Here is a 26,146-nt window from a genome sequence, read left to right as displayed (position 1 = left end):
CTTATTTGAAATCTTAGTAGTTGTTTCTAATCTGTGGTTATTTAACCATCTAGTATGGTAATAAGTAAAGTGATATAGAAACATAGAATTGTAGAGTTGGAGGGCATCATGAGGGTCATCTAGTCCAACCCCCAGTGCAGGAATCTTTTGTCCAACATGGAGCTTGAATCCATGACCCTGAGATTCAGGGTCTCCTGCTCCACCGACTGACTTCTCCCATGTGCCCGAGGACTGAGTAGAATAATATAAAAGGAAATCAGTTCTGCAGGCTATGCAGAAAAGGGCAGACAAAATGATCAAGAGGATGGAGCAACTTTCCTATCAGGAAAGGTTGCCCCTTTTTGGGACTTTTTAGTCTAGACCAGCGGTTCTCAACCTGTGGGTCCCCAGATGTTGGACTACAACACTCATCATCCCTGAGCTCTGGCCTTGCTAGCTAGGGATGATGAGAGTTGTAGTCCAACAACATCTGGGGGCCCACAGGTTGAGAACCACTGGACTAGATGAAGGGCAGGGAAGGGGTGACATGATAGAAATCAATAGCATGGAGAAAGTAGATAGAGAAAAGGTCATTTTCCCTTCTAGCATAATGCTAGAACTCACAAACATCTAATGAATCAGAGTGTTGGATGATTCGGGATGGATAAAAGGAAGAACTTATTTATGCAGAACATAGTTAAAGTATGGAACTCCCTCCATCAGGAGGCAGTGATGGCGACCAACTAGAATGGCTTTAAAAGAGCATTAGACATAGACTACCAGTCACTATCGGTGGGACGCGGGTGGCACTGTGGGTAAAACCTCAGCGCCTAGGATTTGCCGATCGCATGGTCGGCGGTTCGAATCCCCGCGGCGGGGTGCGCTCCCGTTGTTTGGTCCCAGCGCCTGCCAACCTAGCAGTTCCTAGGTGCAAGTAGATAAATAGGGACCGCTTACCAGCAGGAAGGTAAATGGTGTTCCGTGCAGACAGCACTGGCTCCTGGCCTATAGAGTGAGATGAGCGCACAACCCTAGAGTCTGTCAAGACTGGCCTGTACGGGCAGGGGTACCTTTACCTTTTCCTTTACCAGTCGCTATCAGCCATGATGACTGTGCTCTGCCTCCAGGGTCAGAAGCAGTAATGCTTCTGGATAGCTATTGCTGGAACCACAGGAGTGAAGAGGGTTCTTGTGTTCAGGTCCTGCTTGAGAGATTCCCATGGGGATCTGCTTGGCCACTGAGAATAGGATGTGAACTAGATTAGCTGGATTCAGCAGGCTCTTCTTACATTCGTACATGTTTTGGGTCTGCTTCAAGTACACAAGTGTACTCTATGAGCTCCCATTTTGTTCCAGCCCTAATTCATCTTGTATCCTTTTCATTGCCCAGCCTTTCATTGCTAATATTTACTACCCACCACAACTGTCTGCACACCATCGTTATTGGGCAGGTATGCCAGGCTCCACATTTCCTGTGAACTTCCCAAGCAGCAGCCATCTCTTGGGCAGCATGCTCGCTGGTCCGAGCATGGTCCCCGCCTTTAAATTCCAGTTGCGGCGAGACACGATCGACTGGAGGCGGTTCAGTGCTATCGATGTGGAGCGGGTGGCTCGCGAGCTGGACCTTGCCACTCTGCAGGAGAACATCAACAGCGTCACCTTTTGCAACCTCGATGCAGAAAAGTGCCCCTACTGTCAGCAGCCAGTTGACCCTGTGCTCTTGAAGGTCTTCAAGATGGCCCAGCTGACCATCGAATACCTTCTGCACTCTCAGGAGTACTTGAGCATGAGCCTGGCCCTTCAGGAAGAGCAACACCAAGCGACCCTGGAAGACCTCAAACGCGTCAAGCAGGACTGGGATAAGCAAGCAGAAGAGCTGAAGGGTGTCAAGGAAGAGAGCAGGAGGCGTAAAAAGATGATTGCCACGCAGCAATTGCTCTTGCAAGCTGGGGCCAATAACTACCACAAGGTGAGTGATATGGCTGCATGCTTTCTGTGCAGCTTTCATAATTGTAAGCAGGGCTAGCTGATATCTAGTATTCAGCATTGTGGTATATCAGCAGCTAAATACCATGTTATGTTGATATATAATGATGTCTGGAATGTAACTCGGATGCTTCTTCCTCCCATCACCCAGTCCTAACAACAACAATAACAATAACAACAACAACAATTTATTTATCTGGCTGGGTTTCCCCAGCCACTCTGGGCAGCTCCCAACGGAATATTAAAAACACGATAAAACATCAAACATTAAAAACTTCCCTAAACAGGGAGACCTTCAGATGTCTTCTAAAAGTCAGATAGTTGTTTATTTCCTTGGCATCCAATGGGAGGGTCTTCCACAGGGCGGGCACCACTACCGAGAAGGCCCTCTGCCTGCTTTCCTGTAGCTTCACTTCTCTTAGTGAGGGAACCCCCAGAAGGCCTTCGGAGCTGGACCTCAGTGTCCGAGCTGAACGATGGGAGCAAGCCCCAATACCTGTGTGGCTTATCTGAGCCAGAAGGGCAGGGGCTTCATTAAACTGCTCAGCTGGGGGCGGGAAGCCTCCTGCCTCCAGCTGAACTAGCCCCCATACTGCTCTGGCTCATGTGAGCCCGAGAAGCGGGCTTCCTCAAAGGCACAGGCAGATGGAGGTGGAGAAAGTGCTTGCCCAGAACCCTTTTGGGCTCTGTCTCCCTGTCTGTATGTGCCTTTGCTGTTTGCAGGCAATTTGAGCTGGGAATACATCATGGCTCCTTGGCCAGCACAATGTATCACCCGCTCAAAATGTCTGAAACCGGTATTGCAATCAGAACGCCATACCAGTTTCATACAATTTACCAGTATATCACCCAGGCCTAGTTGTAAATAGGGACATACATGGGTACTTAGGACAGCCTTGCTCTCACAGTAAGGATCATTGCTGGAGTATGCCTCCCCCTGCCGCCTGCCTCATCCTAACCATAATGGCATGCTGTAGGAAGTATTTGAGCATACGTGTATTCTTGGAATAGACAGCTATTGGTGGGATGGAAGGAAAGCTAGTGGACTTTTCTGTGTGCATATATATGCACATGGGCAGAACATGCCATGTGTCACACCAGCAGTGGCTGATTATAACAGTGGCACAGCCACCACTGCATCAGCAACACGGCTGCTCATGCCAGCAAAGGTAGGTGGTGGGGCAAAAATGCACTTTGGCTATAGCAGCTCCCAGACTAGGGCAGCAAATAGGCCCAGGCTGGGCCAATTCCCATCAGTCGACAGCAACAGGGTCGCCTCTATCCCCTCCTCTCTCCCAGAATGTTCTCCTACATGAGGATGCACAGGCTGCTCCCAGCAGGGATACTGCCGGTGGTAGCTCCCACCTATTTGCTGTTTGGGTGGGTGCATTGAGTGGAAAGTAGGGAAAGACCTTGAAGGTGGAGCTGAGCCCAAACTTCTCAGATGGCACTTCCCTGAGAAAAAATGCCTGAGATCTTTCTTTTTGCCATCCCCTCAGCCTGATTTAGTTTTAATTAAAATTCCAGCAGAATTTTCTCCAGATATTCTCCTCCATTTTGTTCTGGCGGCCACCCTTAGCCCCGCAGTGCTCCAGGATGATGTTAGATCCAGGGGACTGATGAGGATCTAAAATGGTGCCCATTCTGCCAATGCTGCTGCTGCTGCTGCTGCTGCTGCTGCTGCTAACATTTGCAGTGGCAGAAAAAGGAGAAGGGGAAACTTTGTAGGTGGTGGGTGGAGATAAGGTACTGGAGATACTGGAGAAATTTGGTGAAATGAGCCTGCAAGTTTCACTGCCCGCAAACACAGATTTGGAGAGATCGCCTGAGCACTGTTGTACCACAGGTCATCTCGTCCAACCCCTCTGTTCAGAGCAGGATTTACAATGCAGGATGCAACTACAGCATCCCTGACAGTTTCTGCTTAAATACCTTCTGTTTTCTGAGGACTGTCCTTAGTAAATAGGGACAGCTGGAGCATACGGAGCTGCATTATGCATTATTTCAGTCAGCAGCCTGTCAAGGAAATGTGAATGATCTTTGTTTTTCTTCCAGCTCATCTGCCTGATTGTGGTTGCAGAAGCAAAGATAGATTAGCAAACATTGGGTGGGGGGGAGGTTACAGCTGTCTGGGTGTTAGTACTTCAGCAGCCGTTCACAAACAGCCCATGATTCAGATTTAGTTTGAGCATCTGGTCCTGCATTAAGCTTGGAGTTGGCCTAGTGGAATGCTTTGTTCCTCCTCTGGATTTTTAGGTCTATGTCAGGGGACAGCAACCTTTTTCAGCCATGGGCTGGTCCACTGTCCCTCAGACCTTGTGGGGGGGGGACTATATTTTGAAGGAAAAAAATGAACCAATTCCTATGCCCCACAAATAACCCAGAGCTGCATTTTAAATAAAAGGACACATTCTACTCATGTAAAAACACGCTGATTCCTGGACCGTCCACGGGCTGGTTTGAGAAGGCAATTGGGCCACATCTGGCCCCCGGGCCTTAGGTTGCCTAACCCTGGTCTATGTGATAGCTGTCAAGGTTGTAAAGAAGGACACTCATGGACACATAGGCCAAACTCACACCATGCTTTTAAAGCGTCATGATACCACTTTAAAGAGTCATGGCTTCCCCCAAAGAATTCTGGGAGCTGTCATTTGTTAAGGTGCTGAGAGTTGTTGGGGAACCCCTATTTCACCTCCATAGTTTTCCATTTCTCAGGGTGATTTTACAGTCAATCCCTCTTCCCAAGGCTCTCTGGGAATTGTGTGGGGAATAGGGATCTCTTAACAACTCTCAGCACCCCTAGTAAACCACAGCATCTTGAATTCTTTGGGGGAAGCCACAAATGTTTAAAGAGGTGTCATAGTGCTTTCAATGTGTGGTATGAATGTGTTCCTGGTTTGTTTGGCTTAGCATGTGGTCTAAATCCAGAATCGTGATTCAGGTTTCTTCTCCTTAACCTGTTGCCAAAGTTTGTCCTGCAGTTACAGGTCATGGTCGTGAAGGAGGCATCTTTACCCTGATCCCTGGTCTGAGTGACAGGCTAAGCCAAACTTTGGCTTAGGTGTCCTCATAGGCTAACTTAAAAGCCCGGGGGAGAGGGAGGGGGAGGGAGAGCAGTGTGAGTTCCTAGCTGGGAGCCAACACATTCATGCGGTCATGATGAGCCACATTCTGGCTTACCTTGATGTGTCAACCAGGCCAGCGTGTGACCTATCTTTCCTTTTCTTTGTCTTTCTCCAGTGCCAATTCTGTGACAAGACCTTCATGAACTACTCCTTTCTTCAAGCCCACATGCTGCGCAGACACCCAGAGGTCACTGCAGCAGGTGAGCATAGAGGGTTATTTCATTATGTACTGCTTCATATTTCAAGACTAATAATAATTGCTAATTGCTTTACAGTGTCTTAAAAATATCACAAATACAAAAAGAAACCAACTATACCGCCCCCCTCTTTTTAGCAGCACAGAAGATAAGAATTATATATGTCTTAAAACATCAGTATAAATAAGCACTAACATATGGGGACCATAATAACTAATAACCGATCCGAAATACAGAGGGCATTGTTATTCAGTGTGCTTGTTCCTTCAGCACAAGGACTTTTAGCTGTGCAATGGAACTTCCCCCTTCCCCTCCTCACAGGACGCCCTGTGTGCCCTCTAAATCTGTTCTGGGAGTTCCCCAATGCTCCAGAGCACATTTGGGGAATGTGCAGAGCACACTCATGAAGAGAATGTCATAGAAAATCTACTCAGTATTGATCCAGAGCAGAACTCCAACATAGCAGAGTGAAAACTTAAACAAGTTGCAGGATTCCGCAAAAATAAACCAGAGGCAATTAATAGTTCATGCAGCAGAGCTTTACTGCTACTGAAGACAAATGAGCATAATGGTTGCAAATCCAATATATTCAGGATTGGCACCATCCCTAAGAAATCCAGTTGCAGCAGACTTAACTTAAACTTACAATAACTTATACAGTTATACCTCGTGTTGCGTTAGGTTCATGTTACGTCTTTTCAGCTTCTGAAGGCAACAAACCCGGAAGTGTATACTTCCAAGTTTCACTGTGCATGTGTGCGCAGAAGCGCCGCTCTAGTTGCAGACTTTTCGGGATGTGAATGGCACCCCGGAACGGATTGTGTCTGCAACTAGAGGTACCACGGTAATAAGTCTAAACCTTAACACTATATACAGAACACCACACCAGAAGGAAGAGAAATAGAAAGAGAAAGTGAAATTCAGGCTCCTTCTGGCCTTACTTTGATAGTCATCATGACCTTGACAGAAGACATAACAGAACCAATTTAAACCAGCTGTGCTCAGTTTCTCTGAAGGCAGTGCTTTTTTTCTTTAAAATAATGTTTAGAGGTACTCTCATTTTCCTACTCATATTGAAATACTTCCCCTCAATGAGGCCAAACTTAGATTCACAAAATGTTTAGGGTATCCGTACCCCTGCCCCCTCCCCCAGAAAAAAGCACCGTCTGAAGGAATAACCGAAACATCATGAACCTTCTGCTTGTTTCTTTCACACAGGGAAGCTTCCAGAGACCACTTGAATTAATTAGAATAGGAAAGATCTCTACACATCAGATCAATAGTTTCTGTACTAAGAAATGCAAACTGACAGAGAAGGGGGGGCGGGAGTTGTGTTGCACAAACAGAAATCTTTGCACTGATGAAACAAGTGCATTTTACTTCATATTTTTCCCCATTCTCTTCTTTTCCTTGTCCTTGTTAAATTTAATAACTAACTAACTAACACAAAGGGACCCTTTGTTTTCCAGATTGCCTAGAGCAGGGGTAGTGAATGCAGTGCCCCTGCCCAAATTTATTTTGCTGGGCTCAAACACACATCAGCTCCATTTAGCATAGCCAGCAGTCAAGGGTGATGGATGTTACAGTTCATCTGCAGGACAGCACAGTTACTGCCCCTGATCTGAAGTGTTATTTGAGACCATCAGGGGCCCATTGGATCAATCAAACTGTAAAAACATTTGATTTTTGAGTGCCTCTCTCCATATACAGGTTGATACCCAGTAGTTTGTTACTAATTAAGCATTCAGGCATTTTCTTTCCCTTAACTCATTTGTGGGTAGAAAATCTGGAGAGATTTCTTTTTACATTAAAAGATCATTATAATGAAACAAACTGTTTAGCTTGCCCATTATCTACAAATAAGGGGCTCAGTAGGTATCATTTTTTTTTCTGAATGGTTTCACATATAAACTGATTCTGAGCCATACTGGCAACATCAGAAATTAATGTACTTACATCCAGCATTTTGGAAAATGTTAAGATGTTATTCTGCAAATCTGGATACAATCATGCAACCATAACTGCCCCACCTCAGAAGGGTATACTTCATACTCACATAATTATAAGGTTAGCCATAAAGCATATAGATTAAAACATGACAAATACATTTTGTTCAAATTGATTTACCTCACCAAATAATATGCACGAGATTCTCTGAGGTACAGCTTTGGATTTATGACTGGGAACAAGATACTTCTAGGAAGCCTAAGAAAACTGCACAATATACCACACACATACTATTGAGGTGGTAAAGGAAGTTCACAAAATGAGAGGAAAACAAAATCCCCAAACCTAGAGGAAATTCAGCTCTGGGCATGGTTTTGTCCAGCAGAGGGCAGTGGTCCCGCTATAATTTATGATAACAATCCATTATAGCGCTAGCTGTGCTGGTGTGTTTTGAAATCAACAGGCCTAAACACATTTACTACTGGATTGAAATGTGGCCCATGTTAATTCACTTGTGTCAAATATTATTTTCCTGACATACAAAGCAATGTTTTAAGTAAAAAATAAACGAAAAATAGAGTTTCAGGCTGGGAAAACCAAGCCAGATGAGCGGAGTATTATTCTTACTACTACTGCTACTACTACTACTACTATCATTATCATCCTCATAAGTGCCTTTTTTTCTGGGGGGACACAGGGGTATCCATACCCCTAAACATTTTGTGAATCTAAGTTTGGCCTCATTGAGGGGCAGTATTTCAATATGAGTAGGAAAATGAGAGTACCCCTAAACATTAAAAAAAAAATAAAAAAGCACTGATGATGATCATCATCATCATCTTACATTCCTGGGTACCTTCCTATACACGATTAAAAATGTTTGCAATTGACGCCATAACTGTGCCTTTTTCTGAATGAACTTAATAGAGCAGGAGAAGAAGAAACAAGTGGTACAAATGGAAAGCGAGATTGAAGAACTGAAGGTCAAACTGAAGGAGACCCATGCCCAACTGGAGGCTGAGAGCCAAAGCAGGGCTCAGGTATGAACTCACAAAAGCCAAGGCCCTCATAGCTTGCTGAATTACAACGATCTGTTTGTAGCCAAAGTGAAAGCAGTGCATGCGAAACTCTTGATAATGCACTTTTGCACCACAGCAGCTGGAAGGGAAGAGGCTTGTTGTTTGTTTGTTTGCTTGTTTGTTATATTTGAGTCCCATTTTTGCATTTTGAAAGTAGTGACTCAAAGTGATTTACACAGTAAAAAGTAAAATAACAAAGACATTCAAATCAGATTAAAAACAGCAATGAACAAAACCTTTTTTAAAAAAAATACCCATCTGACAATATTTCTTTTGTTCCAGTAAAAATAAATCCAAAGGTGAGTTGCCTCCATCGCAGAAACATGCACGCTATGAAGGTGTGAGGGGACCCTGAAGGGCAAACATTTGCAGGCACATGGAAGTCCTTCAGAACAATGCCAGTCATCTCAGACAATCTCTTGGCCTGGGTATCTGCTGTTCAGTGGGGTGGCCAATAAACCAGTGGAAAGGAATTCCTTGTGAGCCTCACATATATCAGGGAATGGCTGTAGCTCAATGGCAGAGCATCTGCCTTGCAAGCAGAAGACCCCAGGTCCGATCCCTAGTGTCTCCAGGTAGGGGAATCTTCTACCTGAAACCATGGCCAGTCAGAGTCTATTGAGATAGATGGACCATCTGCCTCAGTATAAGATAGCTTCCTATGTTCCTGTGTGCAACAATCATACACCTTGAACTCAGTGGGACTTAGCTTTGACTAGACATAATAAGATTGTACTCTTAATATATTTGATAGGGCAACTTGTCTGCGCAGGTCATTGCCACTCCATTCATCCCCCTCCCACTGTTGCATGCTATTGGTTGTTGCCATGTTGAATATCCAGCTTAAACTAGCTGGGCAAGAATTGGACCGTCCTGCCCTTTGCTTGGAGTATTTCCACTTCCGTTTGAATGACTGGGATTTCTGGAAACTGCTGTCAAATCATTCCATAGCCACAACTCTTTGTCTTTTCTAACCAGCTTATTTCCAGCTTTGGATCTTGTTGTTTGGTTGATAGGAAGCAGAGCACATGAGGCAAAGAGAAGAGGAAAGCAGAAGAAAATTTGAGAGATGGAAGGAGGAGGAGAGGGTAAAGTTTCAAAGGGAGATGGAAGACCTCCGGCACCTGTTCCTCACTGAATTCAAGGACATTGCCAGCAAGAATTCCGCCTTGGAGGGGGTAAGGCGAATACACAACTTTCTCTTTCCCTTGAACATTCAGGGAAGTCACAGCCTTCAATAAACAGGCATGCTGCTTTTAAATATTACCACAAAAGAACAGCAGGGCCTTTTCTTCAAGGAATGGTAAAATTCCCTATGTTAGAGAAGGATGAATCACTTTGTTTGAGCATGGATGGAGCTTAGTAATGTGGTGCCCTGTGTGTCGCCAAAATTTCCATCCTTCTCTGGAGATTATTCAGTAGAATGCGCTTTTCTGATTATAAATAGCCTGGATAATTTTGCAAGGTCTTGTTCACTTAGCTGAATTTCCATCACCATTGACAAGTGCAGAAAGTGGAGAGCCATGTGACTGGTTATGCTCCTGTTTGTGGGGAATATCCGCACTCTAGCTAGTCGTCCTTGCCCAATCAAGATAGTAAAACACAAAGCAAGAAGCTGGTGTTCCTCCCAACAGGTATTCATACCTACATAGGGAAGTCCCAACTTACATGAAAACTCTGCTTTTTATATTCCATCAGATATGGCACAGAAACCTAACCTACCTGAGAGATGCCTTAATAGCTCTGGCCGCTGCTCTTTACCAGCAAAGTTTTTACATGTACAACTTATTGTTCCTCCAGAAGCTGCAGGAACTACAAGGCAATAGTGCAGTGGTCTCTAATCTGGGGACATTGCAGGATGATGAGTCACCTGACCAGCAGCAATGGAAGAAGACTCAGAGGGAACTACAGGGGATGAAGGCAAAGATTGAGCAACAGGTGCGTGGTTGTGAGCTCTGCAATATATCATCTCTTGCTTGTAGAATATAACAGGGTAGGAGGAAGACACTTAAGAGTACAATCTTATTTTTGCAGTCCATTACATTCTAAGCCCCACTCCCACCCCAGGAGCCAAACCATAAAACCTAAGCTATATAACTATTGTGGGAAGTGGGAAATGATGACAGCAGATAGATTGTTGTGGAGTCACTTATGCTGATGTCCCTTGTGCTCTGACAGTAATAATAATAATAATAATAATAATAATAATAATAATAATAATTTATTATTTGTACCCCGCCCATCTGGCTGGGTTTCCCCAGCCACTCTGGGCGGCTTCCATAAAAACCAGAAATACATTAAAATATCACAGATTAAAAACTTCCCTGAACAGGGCTGCCTTAAGATGTCTTCTGAATGTCAGGTAGTTATTTATCGCTTTGACATCTGATGGGAGGGCGTTCCACAAGGCGGGTGCCACTACCGAGAAGGCCCTCTGCCTGGTTCCCTGTAGCTTTGCTTCTCGTAATGAGGGAACCGCCAGAAGGCCCTCGGCGCTGGACCTCAGCGTCCGGGCAGAACGATGGGGGTGGAGACGCTCCTTCAGGTATACTGGGCCGAGGCCGTTTAGGGCTTTAAAGGTCAACACCAGCACTTTGAATTGTGCTCGGAAACGTACTGGGAGCCAATGTAGGTCTTTCAAGACCGGTGTTATGTGGTCTCGGCGGCTGCCCCCAGTCACCAGTCTAGCTGCCGCATTCTGGATTAGTTGTAGTTTCCGAGTCACCTTCAAAGGTAGCCCCACGTAGAGCGCATTGCAGTAGTCCAAGCGGGAGATAACTAGAGCATGCACCACTCTGGCGAGACAGTCCGCGGGCAGGTAGGGTCTCAGCCTGCGTACCAGGTGGAGTTGGTAGACAGCTGCCCTGGATACAGAATTGACCTGCGCCTCCATGGACAGCTGTGAGTCCAAAATGACTCCCAGGCTGCGCACCTGGTCCTTCAGGGGCACAGTTACCCCATTCAGGACCAGGGAGTCCTCCACACCAGCCCGCCCCCTGTCCCCCCAAAACAGTACTTCTGTCTTGTCAGGATTCAACCTCAATCCATTAGCCGCCATCCATCCTCCAACCGCCTCCAGGCACTCACACAGGACCTTCACCGCCTTCACTGGTTCTGATTTGAAAGAGAGGTAGAGCTGGGTATCATCTGCATATTGATGGACACCCAGTCCAAACCCCCTGATGATCTCTCCCAGCGGCTTCATATAGATGTTAAAAAGCATGGGGGAGAGGACGGAACCCTGAGGCACCCCACAAGTGAGGGCCCAGGGGTCTGAACACTCATCCCCCACCACCACTTTCTGAACACGGCCCAAGAGGAAGGAGCGAAACCACTGTATAACAGTGCCCCCAGCTCCCAGCCCCTCTAGACGGTCCAGAAGGATGTTATGGTCGATTGTATCAAAGGCCGCTGAGAGATCCAGCAGAACTAGGAAACAGCTCTCACCTTTGTCCCTAGCTCGCCGGAGATCATCAACCAGCGCGACCAAGGCAGTTTCAGTCCCATGATGAGGCCTGAATCCCGATTGGAAGGGATCCAAATGGTCCGCATCCTCCAGGCGTGCCTGGAGTTGTTCAGCAACCACGCGCTCAATCACCTTGCCCAAGAATGGAAGATTTGAGACTGGGCGATAGTTGGCCATACTGGCTGGGTCTAAAGATGGTTTTTTAAGAAGCGGTTTGATGACCGCCTCTTTCAGCGGATCTGGGAATGCTCCCTCACAGAGGGAAGCATTCACCACCCCGCAGAGCCCATCGCCCAGCCCTTCCCGGCTTGCTTTTATTAGCCAGGATGGGCAAGGATCCAGGAGACAGGTGGTTGGTTTCACGCGTCCAAGCAGCCTGTCCACATCCTCGGGGGTAATGGATTGAAATCGATTCCATGCAACTTGACCAGACAGAGCTCTAGCACTCTCCCGCCCCAGCCCTGCTCCCACGGTGGTGTCTAGCTCCTTCTGAATATGAGTGATTTTATCTGCAAAAAACTTTGCAAAATCGTTGCAGGAGATCTTGTGGTCTTTACAAAGCCCCGGTGGTAAAGGTGGTTCCGTTAAATTATGAACCACCTGAAAAAGTCTCCTGCTACTATTTTCTGCAGATGCAATAGAGGCGGTGAAGAAAGTCTTCTTCGCCGTCGCTATCGCCACTTGGTAGGCTCGACGTTGAGCTCTAACCTGTGTCCGGTCAGATTCGGAGTGAGTTTTTTGCCACCGACGCTCTAGCCGTCTCAGCGATTGTACAACATGGTTTAACAATAGGAGGCAAAACATTTCAAAAGAAGACATTGGTAGGTGAAGTCAAATATAAAAAGCACATTTAAAACAGCATAATTAAGAAGAAAATAAAATATCATAAGCATGACACAGCTGTTTAGCAGGCACAAAAAGATGGGGCCGTTGAGCAGCCTTCACGCCCCACAGCTGGGCGATGGTCCTCCGGCCTCATGAGGAGCCTCTTTTATAGGGCTGGGTGAGTCTGGGGCCCGCCCCCTAGGCTAGGTAAAAAGGTCCTTGTGGGGAGTAGCCTTCATGCCCCACAGCCAGGTGATGTTCCTCCGGCCTCATGAGGAGCCTCTTCAGTAGGGCTAGGTGAGTACAAATAAGTTTGGCTAAGACTGAGGTTGTTGCTGTTTTTAATTTATCAGAAAACAGAATGGAAGTGGAAACTGAGGGATCTTCAGAAGGAACACCAGATGGAGAAGGAAGAGGTGAGTGTGCTGAAGAATATATGTTTCACTCTCATTAAGAGTTCAAACATTGTACTGGTGTACAGTCAGTGTCCAAAGAGAAACAGAATCTGCCCACACCTGTGTAGAGCATGATACACAAACAGAGATTATGCATATACAATGCAACAAACTATTACATGCCTAGACTCTGTGTATACATTGTGCTGGATGCTGAGGGCAGAGCCTGCACACACAATAACACTACCTTCATGCAGTGGGCCCTCATGCCCAAATCTCTAATCAGTTTGTTCTTATCTCCTCAGCTGAAGGGTGAGAATGAGAGACTACGGGCCTCCTTGTCTTCTGACCAATGGAAAATGGCCGAGCACAGCAAGCAGCAAATAGCATCGCTCAGCGCACAACTCAGGGAACAGGTCAAGATCATCCAGTCACAGGAGAAAACAGTAAGTTGAATATGGTCTCCTGCCTTCAGTCCTGTAAGAAGCACTCTGTTCACCTCTTGGGACTCAGGTTCAACAAGAGTTTTAGTCCTGTTTTGAAGCAGATTGTTGCTTCTGCTCTAAGACTCAAACGGCACAATAAGCAGAATTACTTGCTGCTGCTCTTGCCAAATAACAGGTGGCAAGCTGCATGTTTGAATGTTTCCCTGATATTAAACTCCCTTGTTCTACACTGTGATTCTTCTATTCAAGTTGTTTTGATGAAGAGAACCTTTCATACGATAGTAGGGCTTATACCAGAGGACCACTTTGAATGAGATCCTGGTACAGGGATGGGGAAGCTGTGCCTCTCCAAAAGCTGTTAGTCTCTAACTCCCATCCAGCCCAGCATGACCAATGGTTCCCCATCTCTACCCTGCCTAAAGAATACAGTGCATCTTTGGGGCTCCTTTTTCAGTTGTTTTGCTTTTTCCCTGATTATGTGGACACTCACAGTAAGTAAGCAGTTCCTAAATCTTGTAAATAAAACTGATCTTTTAATAACGTATTTTGTTTTGCAGATTAAGCTCTTGTCTTCTAGCAAACCTAAAGGTAATGGTCAAAATCTAGACTGAAAGAATTTCCATAGTTAACACTAGATGCTTCTTTTTCTCTTTTGACAAACTGTATAAAACTGGGCAGGTTTAGGCAGGCAGATAAGGAAACTCTGTAATAGCCATATCTATTGATTCAAAAGCTCACAGTGAAGTTAATTATCCAGCTCTTTTTCTAAGGTCATTCTGAACATTTCACCTCTGATTTTGGTGTCTGTGGGAATTAAAATTGGAACTGAGGCCCAGAAGCAAAGGAAGACCCAATTGATTCCATAGTTATTTGCTGTTATAGATAGTGACAACCACAGATTGCTTTCTGGAAACTAAGATTTCTTGCAGCCCCAGTACAAACTGCACATCAAGGATTAGTGATTAATAGTGGCTCTAAGGTTGCAGTCTACTTGCAGAGTTAAAAGAAGAATTTTTCTTAGAGCACATCTGTGAGGGAGAGTTACTACAGTCAATTTTTCCTCATTATGCTGCTAAGGGGACCGAAGTCTTTGTCTCTAGCGATTTAGCAGACAATAAGAATTCTTGTTTTTGGAATGAGAGCAACCTCTCTTTTCTTCTGCTTGTTGGAAGAGTCCAGTATACTGTCACTGAGTGACAGATACTGCAGTCAAATTAATCACTGAATTGTAGAGCCACAAAGGAAGAGTGAACAATAATTGCAGTTATTGTTGTTGATTCAGTGTGCATGATATCTGACAGAGTACAAGAGGTCAGGTTCGTGCCCCATGGAGCTTCCAGTCTAAACTTTGATACATAGAAGGAGAGGGGAGGGGAGGGGAGGCAGTGGTTAACAGAGAAAGAATGCATTTTTTTCATTTACACATTCTTAGAACTGGTAACGTGTAGTTGCTGTAGAACTTGAGAACGTGTTAAAGTACTGTACACTTGCACCAGGTCTTTAAATCAGTTGATAGGCCTGGAGAAGGAAGGATTTATAATCACATTTAAACCTCCCCCAGTTCATAATTGAATTGGTTAAAATTAATGGGACTTAACTGAAGTATGAGAAGATTCTGGAAAGATCATTAAGTTGCTTGGAACTCGGCGTTGAAGGGCTTTCCTTTGTGCTGAAATATGCAGTCCAACAGTAGCAGAAAATCTGATTTATTACTGCAAATAATAAAATTACTCTCAAAATTCTAACCCTCTAACCAAAATATGCAATCCAGTGGGAGGAGGAGGAGTTTGGATTTGATATCCCTCTTTATCACTACCCAAAGGAGTCTCAAAGCGGCTAACATTCTCCTTTCTCTTCCTCCCCCACAACAAACACTCTGTGAGGTGAGTGAGGCTGAGAGAGTTCAGAGAAGTGTGACTGGCCCAAGGTCACCCAGCAGCTGCATGTGGAGGAGCAGAGATGTGAACCCGGTTCACCAGATTACAAGTCCACCGCTCTTAACCACTACACCACACTGGTTCTCATCAAAGCTATTCCATGATCATCCAGCAACTTTTCAGTGATTTCATTCCTAGAGGTCTTTTGAAATGTTTAATGTGCTCCATAACAATTGAATAGTTTTTATCATCCTGAACACTATAAATACAATTTAGATCATATATGTACTCACACAAATTCACGTGTACAAAAAACCCAGTGTGTTTTGTGTACTTCAGCACTGCAAGCATACAGCACATTTAAGCACTTGTGCGATCTTGAGATGTGAAATAGGCATGCACAGTAACTAATCTGAGGGATTCTGGCTGATCCTTGAGAACTCTAGAAGAGTGTTTTGCTCCCAAGTTCCATATGGACAAAACTACAAATCAAATTTTTTTCTGGGATAAATGAAACTGTACAGCTTAAGTGCCACGCTAATGTGTAAGAACTGTGAGTTCCACCAACTGGAATTTGAATAATGTGCCTTTTTCTAAGTTACTGTTTTTAATTTCCAGAAATAACTGTTCCTAAGGCAGAAACATCAGAAGAATCTACTGAAGAAGGTATTTTTCACCAATTTCAGCTGTCCGATTTTCTGCTAGATACCGCTGTTGTCCAAAGTCCAACCTGAATAGTGAGCCTTTATAGGTCTCCAGAAACCAATGGCTGGCCCATTCCCTCTGGAACCCAAGACACCCCCTTGCGCAGGGAACAACCTCCCCCCCATAGCCCACCCCACCCTGGCTAATTACACAGGACCGCACTTCACTGATGGACGGTTTCTTAACTTTAGTTTGGCACCTCCAGATAAGCATCATATTACTGATTATAATAATTATTAATTGGATTCTGTCAAGCTGCCATAGGATGCAGGTGGGTTTTAGCCCTACTTTATATATCGTATTTTTCGCCCTATAAGACGCACTTTCCCCCCTCCAAAAATGAAGGGGAGATGTGTGTGCGTCCTATGGGGCGAAGGCAGGCTTTCGCTGAAGCTTGGAGAGCAAGAGGGGTCGGTGCGCACCGACCCCTCTCACTCTCCAGGCTTCAGGAAGACATCCGCAGCCTAGGCAGCCTGCTGCCCGGTGCAAGGGACGCCCTGAAGTAGAGCGCCCCTCACGCTGGGCAGACATCCACAGCGTGGGGAGCCCTGCAGGAGTTCCCCGCAGGGCTCCCCACGTTGCGGATAGCAGCCTGCCGCCCGGCACGAAAAACACCCTGAAGCAGAGCGCCCCGAGCACCGAGCAGACATCCGCAGCGTGGGGAGCCCTGCAGGAGTTCCCCGCAGGGCTCCCCACGCTGCGGATAGCAGCCTGGCGCGAGAGGCATCCTGAAGCAGAGCGCCCCTCGCGCTGGGCAAATATCCGCAGCGTGGGGAGCCCTGCAGGAGTTCCCCGCAGGGCTCCCCTCACTGCAGATAGCAGCCTGCCGCCCGGTGCGTGAGACACCTGTAAGCAGAGCACCCCTCATGCCGGGCAGACATCCACAGCGTGGGGAGCCCTGCGGGGAGTTCCCCGCAGGGCTCCCCACGCTGCGGATAGCAGCCTGCCGCCTGGCGTGAGAGGCGCCCTGAAGCAGAGCACCCCTCACGCCGGGCAGACATCCGCAGCGTGGGGAGCCCTGCAAGAGTTCCCCGCAGGGCTCCCCTCACTGTCGATAGCAGCCTGCCGCCCGGCGGGCAACGCACGCTGAAGCAGAGCGCCCCGCGCACCGGGCAGACATCGGCCAGCCCCACAAGCTCGGGGGACAGCATGGAGGCGTAGCGCTGCCATCCCGCTGTTCCTCAACCTGGTTTGGTTTCCCCGACCTGGTTTTTTTTTGGGGGGGGGGAATAAAGGGAATTTTTTTTCCTTTATTTCCCCCCCCCCCCAAAAAAAACTATGTGCGTCCTATGGGACGGAGCGTCCTATGGGACGAAAAATATGGTATTTAGAACCCTATTTGCCTCCCTTCAAATAGCAAACGAATAAAGTATTGCAAGCTCTCATTCAGTGGCAGAATACAGTTGTACCTTGGATCCTGAACGCCTTGCAAGTTGAACGCTTTGGCTCTCGAACGCCGCAAACCCAGAAGTGAGTGTTCCGATTTGCGAACATTCTTTGGAACCCAAATGTCCAACGTGGCTTCCGCAGCTTCTGATTGGCTGCAGGAGCTTCCTGCAACCAATCAGAAGTCACACCTTGGTTTCTGAATGTTCTGGAAGTCAAACGGACCTCCGGAATGGATTCCGTTCGACATCTGAGGTACGACTGTAATTAGAAGTTGATAATTTAGGCAGTATTGCAAAGAGTAATGCTGGTCCCAATGTTATTGGCTGTGTTCACGAAATTATTTCATATTTCTGATTGCCCGAAACAAATGTTTAGGTGTCAGCCTTATGCTGGGATATGAAAATTATGGCAGCATACTAAGGTGCCAGAATCCTTTAAGCAGTTCTGATGATCACTCTGAACATAGTTTTCCTCTCTGTCAAGGTGTGTGGAGAAGTTCCTCTCCATTCAGCAAAGCACTGTGATGCTGCCCACTGGTCCCCCTTCCCAAAGAAAGATTGTTTGGGGACCAGAGCTGACCTACAGGCTGGTGATTTGCCACCATTGCTTAAGATTTTTTCTGGTTCTTGCCATTGGTTTCACTACAGAACTGGAAGATACTCTGGACAGAAAGAAGAGGGTTCTAGAAGCACTGAGGAGGAATCCAAACTTGCTGAAACAGTTCCGGCCAATATTGGAAGAGACCCTTGAAGAGAAACTGGAGAGCATGGGAGTGAAGCGAGTAAGTTCCATGAGAGAGGGAAAGTAGATACAGAGAGCTTTTCCCCTTGTGGTCAATTGCCCAATGTTGAATTCTTTTTCCATATCCAACTGAGGATTGCAATGCCTAATATGTCTGAGAATTTAGAGTCAAGTCTCATTACAAGTTCCTCCAACACAGCCTCAGCATGTGTGGACATTCATACCTGGTCAGGAAAATAGACACCCTGGTGCTCTTCAACACTAGGAATCTTCATCTGAGGAAAATGGTTTGCAGAAGGGACCATATCGGGGGAAGTTAACACTGTGTTCCTTTTCATAACCAACTTATTAATGGAAATTCAGTAAATTTCCCATCTTGGGTCCAAAAAATACTTCCCCACAGTTTACTTGCAGTTATTTTTATGACAGCACCACAATGTGTTTGCCTGTCAGGCCTCACTCCAGGTTTGAGGGAGGCCTAGGCTAAGTGTCCTCTGGTTGGCCTATTTCTCTATTAGCAGATCTTGACAAGCTTACCTGGCAATAGGGATGGAAGGATCTATGAGTTTCAGTTCTCTAAGACTTGAAAAAATGAGAATTTTCAAATTGCTCTAGAAATGCAGCTAACAAAAATAAAGAAAGAAAAACCTCTCATGAAGATACTTCAGCTTTTTAGAATGCATTTTCCCCAGCAAACACGTTGATGTAGTTTTGACAAATGAACACATTTTTTGCAAGCAATTTATCCTAATATAGTGCATTATTTTCACTGATATAGTCATTTTAACGCACCCTTTAACCTAATACATGCATTTTTGTAAACATTGCCTGGAGCAACTACATTTCAAATTCAGAAAAGTGCAATTTTCAAAGATGTTTCTCACTTGACTTTGTAAGGTGTGAATTTGATAGAGTGCAAACTTAATGGAATTTCTCCTCCATCCCTACCCGATAGCTGGTAAACTAAAGATGGAAAATCTGTGATCCTGCAGATGTTGTTGAACTCTAACTCCCATTAATCCCAACTACTAGCCAGGTTGCCTGGCAGTGCTGATGGGATTTAGAGTCCAACAACACCTGGAGGGCTCTCCACCCCTCCGTCGAAATGTATTTGTTCTATGTGTCAGTTGTGAATGAAAAGGACTGTGGTCTACCACACAAGAACAGAATTACGCAGTGATGCAATCTGCATTATTCCTAATTGTTTTTCTTACAGGGTTCAAAAGGTATCCCTGCTCAAACCTATAAACATTTGAGAGACGTGATAAAAACCCAACAACAGCAGAAGGCCAAAAAATTTCCACAGCTCCTCACCTTAAGAGACAAAATTGAGCAAGAAGTGAAAAGGAAAGTCAGAAGGGGTCAGAAGGATGAAAGCGATCTCTCGCTGCCACTCTCAGGAACCTCAGGTAAGAGGCTTTGTGACCAACCTTTGTCAACCTGAAGCCCTCCAGACTACAACTCCTATCAGCCCAAAATCATAGTCCAAAATATCTGGAAGGCAATGTTGCTTAAAGTTTCTCTATGATGTTCTTAATTTAGGATACTGATTTTCAGCACATTGCTTTTATTTTATTTGGGGTGTGTGTATTATTTACCTGGATCAGATACTGGTCAATTTGTTTTCCTCCAGATGTTTCCAATCATCTCTTTCAGGTAAAAGCCAAAGGAGCCCACAGTCTCCGATCCAGGTTGTGTCTTCTAAGCCCAGAATGCAACAAGTTGAATTCAAGCCTTATGCCTCAGAGATGCCCAAACCAGCCCCTCGGAGCAAAGTGAACTCCAAGGCTAGTTCAGTGGAGACCCCCAGGATGCCTTCTCCAAAGCAAGTGAGGAGCAGCACACCATCTCTTCAGTACTCTGCTGCCCATCATCCCAGGTGGGTTAAAGTTCTGGGTTAAACTTCCATTTCTCTGTTTTTATGCTGAATTGTCTTGGTTATTGTGTATGAAAACGGATGATGTAATTTGAAGTGTTGTCATTATGTTTTAGGCATTTTACAAACATTTTTGCAAGCTTTTAATTTCATGAAGAAAAGTGCGGCTTAACTTTTAATCTTAATTTTGTGAGAGAGAGTGTTGCTCCTTGTCCTAAAACAGCTATTTCCAGCAGACCTTTTTAATTGGCTAAGATTTGCAAAGTACCCTGGGAATCTCTCAAAAGTGTCTCAGTTGGATGTTGCTCCAAAATTCTGTAGGCAGAGTTGGGGATTTTCATTTTTACCCATGTCAGTTTCACATGTGTTTCTTCATAGATCTGTCCTGTCCTGTCTCGATTCTGCATTAATCTGTAGTGTAGATGTTTTTTAAAAATAAATAAATTCATATTTTAAATTCATGTATAAATATGTACATCAGTATGTATTTTTATCACAAAATATACCATACATTTTTCCTCAATGTGTGCATTTCTAACCTTATTTCATCCTAGAATACATACATACCCTTACACACATTTTGTGGGGTTTTTGTTTTTGTTTTGTTTTGTGTGTGTGTGTGTGTGTGTGTGTGCGCGCGCGTGCATGCATGCATTGAGCTAAGAAATCATCCCAAAATTTGGAGAAGTCCAGAATTACATTCTGATAAATATATTAGCCTGGAAGTGTACTGAAGGAGGTCAGGATGCTTAAAAATGCACCAAATGAAATTCTTCTCCATCCTTTGTTTCTGTTTCCCACTCTGCTCTGTTTCCATTCTCCAGCACTTCGCCTTTCAGCTCTGAAGAAGAGTCTGAAGAGGAATCAAATTTTACATCTCCAAAGTTTACACCCCGCAAGACAGAACCAGACCCTCCCAGAGCAGCGCAGAATGAAGAGAGTGACTGGGATTCATCTGACATAGAATTGTCTGAGGGGAAAGGCAGTATGGGAAGGGTCCTTGCAACAGCAGCAGAGACTCGTTCAGGTGTGTGTGTGTGTGTGTGTGTGTGTGTGCATGTTTTAATATATTTTAATGCACATTTTAATATGCATTGAACTGTATATTTTAATGCTTATTTAAATGCATATGTTCTCTGAAAATGTGCATTTAAATCCATATTTGGTGCTTTTCAACTACCAGGATTTTGTTGCAGTGTTGAAAGAAGTGCAAAATATGTTGGCTATGTCGTTTTGATATGCAGTTTGATCTGATAAGTGCAGATCAGGACATTTCATACAAGAATTTGTGAGGCTCAAATTCTTCAGGCTTCTCTAGTTATAATGCAACAGGGTAGGCTAGAAAGCTCTTACCTATGTAGTTGTTCCACATGGCTGGCATAGCATTTAAAAAACGTTTTCCATGTGCTGCAGCCCATTCAAGGGCAGTATTTGTATGCCAACAATCTGTGACCTGAGAGGATGCAAAACTGCTGTGCTATCACTGTGCTCTTGTTACGCAGTGGCAAGGGTTCGTGTGCTAGATACTTATTGCCATAGGTTTTCCTGGACCAGCTCTTCAGTCAGACACACATCAGTTCATTTCTTAGTTTTGTCATTCTGACAGCTTTTATTAGAATTATACAGTTTCTTAGGTCAGTCATAACCTTCTAAGAAGCCATTTATTATTATGAACAACTTTGCTGTTTAAATCTGATGTCTAGACTCGGATCCTAACTCTTAATATTTATATGAATTGTAGGTGTTTTGTTTCAATTTGTTAATGGTGTAATGTATTTGGGTGGAATACAACATAGCAATAAGGTAACTATTCCACCATCCCAGGGAGTTTTGCTTGCTCATCAGAACATCCTCTCCTTCTCTTTCTTTGCACCCACTAAATCTGTTATCAGGGTTTCCCCTGGAATAGATTTGGGGAGGGTGCAGGACCTATGCAAGGGAGGAGAGGGGGATACTCCCATTACACAAGTGAAAATTCTTGCACTGGTGGGACTTGTTAGTATAATATCACCCTTTATGTTTTAGATGTGTTGCAAGTCATTTGGAGACCTCTGAGTAATGCACAACTTGAGTAATAAATGACTAGCAAATTTAATGAATAACAACAATTCTTTGCTTCTTGTAGAAACAGTGGTGCAGTCAATTGCTAAAAATCTGGAGAGGACACTGAGTGCATCTGGGAAAAAGCCTGCTGGTGGAGTTAAACTCTTTCCCATCCCTACCAAAGAAGCTCCTAAACCTGGCCCAACTACTAAAAAAATCCAGGTACTATACAATACACATTAGTTTAGGAAACCAGGCAGGTGGTATCTCCCTTTCTCTGCCAAATTCTAACCCATAAGAAACATTCCAGTTTTTGCTCCGGACTATTCATCCAGCATGATGAAGAATTCTGGAGAGCTTGAAAGCTTGCTCACTCTTACATCATTTTATGCTTGATGGCCTAATAAAAATATTGGCCTACTGTTGATTTTGGATTTCAAACCCCCCCCCCCCCTCTTTTGGGCCAACACAGCCTTTGCTTTTCATTCATCAGTTCTTCCCCAGTAACATTATACTATGCATATTTATTCAAACATAAATGCCTCGGTGTTCTATGAGGCTTGCTCATGAGCGTGTTTAGGATTGCAGCTGTCAGGGATTCAACTAACAGGGTGCGATCCATTAGGTGGTTCTCCTGCACAAGACACATGGAAAGAGGTTCTCTTGAGCAGCACCCATTAAATGTGATAGTGCAAAGCACCCAACCACTTGAAAACCCACCAGTTGTCTACTGACTCATGGGTAGTAGGTGGCAAAACTGGTACTGGGCACAGAATGGGAAACTTGAATCTACAGCTCTGAATTAAGAATTATTTACTTATTCATTGTATTTATATCCTACCTTTCCTTCAATGAGCTCAAGGTGATGTACATGAAATAGGTTAGGCTGAGAGACTGTGATTGGCCCTAGGCCACCCAGGGAGTGTCATGGCCAAGCAGAGATTTGAATCCTGGTCTCCCAGCACTGTAGCCACTACATGGCCTAGGACCCTCGTACCTACAGGACCGCCTCTCCTGGTATGCCCCGCAGAGGACCTTAAGGTCCACAAATGGCAACACTTTGGAGGTCGCATGGTGGTTAGATTGGTCTCAACTAGGGCAAGGGCCTTTTCAGTACTGACCCCAACTTGGTGGAACGCTCTGTCACAAGAGACTAGGGCCCTGCTGGACTTGACATCTATCTGCAGGGCCTGCAAGGCAGAGCTGTTCTGCCTGGCCTTTGGTTTGGACTCAGTCTGACCCTTATGTTTTCCTCCCCTTATGGTCTTGATTTTAAAATGAGACTGCACTTTAAATTGCATTTTAACCAGTATTTTAAATTGGGGTTTTTTCCCCATTATGTTTTTTTACTGTGATTTTATTGGTGTTAGCTTTGGCCGGGGAGGGCGGAGTATAAATAACATTTATTATTGTTATTGTTATTGTTATTGTTATACAACCCTGGTGGGGTGTGCCTTCCCCGAGAAGTATCTTCTTCACTGATTTAGGGTGATTTTTAAGGAGGAGGATGTGAGCCATTGCAGAGATAAGAGAGTGTGGCCAGTCTTTGACATCTGCTGCTTGCTCTCCTATTTGTTTTCTCTTCTCCCTTGCTGCAGTTCGTTGAGGAGGAGGACAGTGACTTGGAGATTTCTTCCTTAGAGGAAGTCACTCCACACCTGGAGACCAACAGCAAGCTGAAGAAGCCACCAGCCGCAAGGAGCAGCGGGGACTCAGCTGATTCTCGGGGCACCAGCCTCTGGGGTTCTGGCAGCACAAGGGCTGGCGCCTGGTAATCTTTGCATTGAGCCGAGCTGTGTGAGACAACAGGCGCCATTTGAGATGGAACAGTTCCTGGGGCAAGTCAACGAAAAGGATGCTGAACTTTCAGAGAGAGAGAATGTGAACAACTACCATACTCAGGATCATATTTTTTGACTCAAGTGTGAAGTTGTTTTGCTTGAATGTTTTCCTCCTTAGTAAAAAAAAAGATAATGAGATAAAGTACTCTTTCACTGGAAGTCTCAGGTAACAAAAGCTTTGAAACAATAACTTGTAGGACTGAGAAGAAATATCAGCCCTAACTTTGTAGCCCCGGCATTTCATTGATGCTTCAAAGGGAGGAGTTTGAAGGGAGTGAGGTTCACCTTTTGATGAAGGGAGTACATCTCCACTTGATGCTGAACTAACAAGAGGAAGCTCCCTGCTCTTTTTTTCTATGGAGTCATATGAGCCCCCAGCTGTGGTCTCTAAAGTGCAATAACCCCAGCACAGGAGCATCATTATTGCTTCAAGTATAGCTAGACTTAAGGCATTCAGGGCTACTGAATGCAGAGCAACATTTCTCCTTGCTCTTTACCCCGTGTGTTTTTGCACAATATATATGAGTGTAAATAAGTTTTTTTTAAATCTATATTGAATGCTTTTCACACTAAAAACGCTTTCATAATTTTAAAGACTATTTTTCTATTTGGGGTATTTTTTCTATAGAAACTTGTTCCGATTAGACTAGTTGTCAGAGATAAAATGATCCAATGGAAAGACATGTTTTCCCCCCAAACGGGGGGGGGGGGGGGAACCCAGTTATGGATGGCAATTTAGATTGGAATGACAGTGTTGGAGAAAGAGTAAACCCACCTCCCATCTCATTTGCCCCCTTTCCCAATTGCTGTTTTTAATATGAATTTAAAGAAATGTGAGGTACCTCATCTGGTGTGGCTCATAATTATAACATATTTGAGTTCTAGAAACACAGTTAAATAAAAAGTTGCTGGATAGAGCTGACCACTTGATGGCACCACAACTCAAGAAACATACGTCTTTTGCTTTGTTTTTTGAGATGCTGCAAATGGCACTTGTTACTAGAGTAGATAAAAAAAATGTATTCAGGAGAACAAATGGTGTAGGTAAAAATGAGGCATCCTATAAACCTGCCCAAAAAGAAATTACACAAGAGCAAAACTGGGGGTGATCATAAGGGGTCCATATCCCCTTCTGCCCTTTCTTTTTATATTAAAAAACCCTTTCATTAAAAAATAATAATTTTGAAGCATTTGCTTTATAGAAGTCCCATTTGCTCATTCCCAGATTTCTCAGGATATATGTGACCATATGTGCTGTCTCTGCAAGTAACCACCCTGTGTGTATCTCAAGAAGGCAGATGCATAAAATACCTAGCAAAAGTTATTAAGCATCATGATAACATTTGCAAGCTTGAAGATAGTATTTATTGAGATCTTCCTTTTTCCAGTAAGACAATACAGTTGCATAAAAATGATCGCGGTCAGCAATAATCCTCAATGTAAAGTACAAAACCTACAGAAATGGTATGTGGGATCCATCTGACCCCACACATTTTTAAAACGTAAAAATAATTTACCATTAAGATAGAGGTAGAGGGTGGTGCTGTGGGTTAAACCAGAGCCTAGGACTTGCTGATCAGAAGGTCGGCGGTTCGAATCCCCACGACGGGGTGAGCTCCCATTGCTCGGTCCCTGCTCCTTCCAACCTAGCAGTTCGAAAGCACGTCAATGTGCAAGTAGATAAATAGGTGGGAAGGTAAACGGCGTTTCCATGTGCTGCTCTGGTTCGCCAGAAGCGGCTTAGTCATGCTGGCCACATGACCCGGAAGCTGTACGCCGGCTCCCTCGGCCTGTAAAGCGAGATGAGCACCGCAACCCCAGAGTCGGCCACGACTGGCCCTAATGGTCAGGGGTCCTTTACCTCTAGCTTGCAACTTACATACCATACATTTAACTTGTGCACATTCAGCTTTTCCATGGTGGGCATCCGTGGGAAAAATACTTTGGCAGTCCCACCTGCCATAGAACTCAAAGTGATTTGACTCTACATGTTTTGGGCTTTAGGCTCTATCCCTGGAATGAATCACCTGTATGTATAACTATAATATTTGCACAAGTATAACAGCACAATAATCATGATTTGTGAGTGACTCCTAAACAACAAATGTTTAGCTTCGAAGTACAGATATGAATGTTTATAAGTTCGGATGTTATTGGTTGGGTTTTCTAATTTTAGAAAAGGAGGGGCATCTCCAGATGTCAGGGAACTGCCATCGGAGAGTCAGGTGGT

The 26,146-nt window shown here is 44.7% G+C and overlaps 1 protein-coding gene across 4 annotated transcripts in view; it reads left to right on the top strand.

Moving 5' to 3' along the window:
- DZIP1L (DAZ interacting zinc finger protein 1 like) overlaps nt 1-25,474 on the top strand; it is a 28,962-nt gene extending 3,488 nt beyond the window's left edge. For 3 of the 4 annotated variants that reach the window (XM_081864481.1, XM_081864483.1, XM_081864482.1), the window contains exons 2-16: nt 1,369-1,947; nt 5,205-5,289; nt 8,161-8,273; nt 9,329-9,490; nt 10,113-10,250; nt 12,957-13,019; nt 13,304-13,444; nt 14,002-14,032; nt 15,940-15,987; nt 18,063-18,196; nt 19,373-19,565; nt 19,813-20,035; nt 20,857-21,059; nt 22,158-22,297; nt 23,674-25,474. In XM_081864481.1, coding sequence (XP_081720607.1) covers nt 1,369-1,947; nt 5,205-5,289; nt 8,161-8,273; nt 9,329-9,490; nt 10,113-10,250; nt 12,957-13,019; nt 13,304-13,444; nt 14,002-14,032; nt 15,940-15,987; nt 18,063-18,196; nt 19,373-19,565; nt 19,813-20,035; nt 20,857-21,059; nt 22,158-22,297; nt 23,674-23,850 — 2,430 coding nt within the window. In that variant the 3' untranslated portion in view covers nt 23,851-25,474. The remainder of the gene's footprint in view (nt 1-1,368; nt 1,948-5,204; nt 5,290-8,160; nt 8,274-9,328; nt 9,491-10,112; nt 10,251-12,956; nt 13,020-13,303; nt 13,445-14,001; nt 14,033-15,939; nt 15,988-18,062; nt 18,197-19,372; nt 19,566-19,812; nt 20,036-20,856; nt 21,060-22,157; nt 22,298-23,673) is intronic. The other variant, XR_014157210.1, reaches the window with a different exon arrangement.
- Nucleotides 25,475-26,146: the final 672 nt, after the last annotated feature.

The sequence above is a fragment of the Podarcis erhardii genome, assembly GCF_964252035.2.
Source record: "Podarcis erhardii genome assembly, chromosome: 5".
NCBI lineage: Eukaryota > Metazoa > Chordata > Lepidosauria > Squamata > Lacertidae > Podarcis > Podarcis erhardii.
Note: the sequence above shows the minus strand (reverse complement) of the source record. Positions and strands in the feature narration are given on the sequence as shown.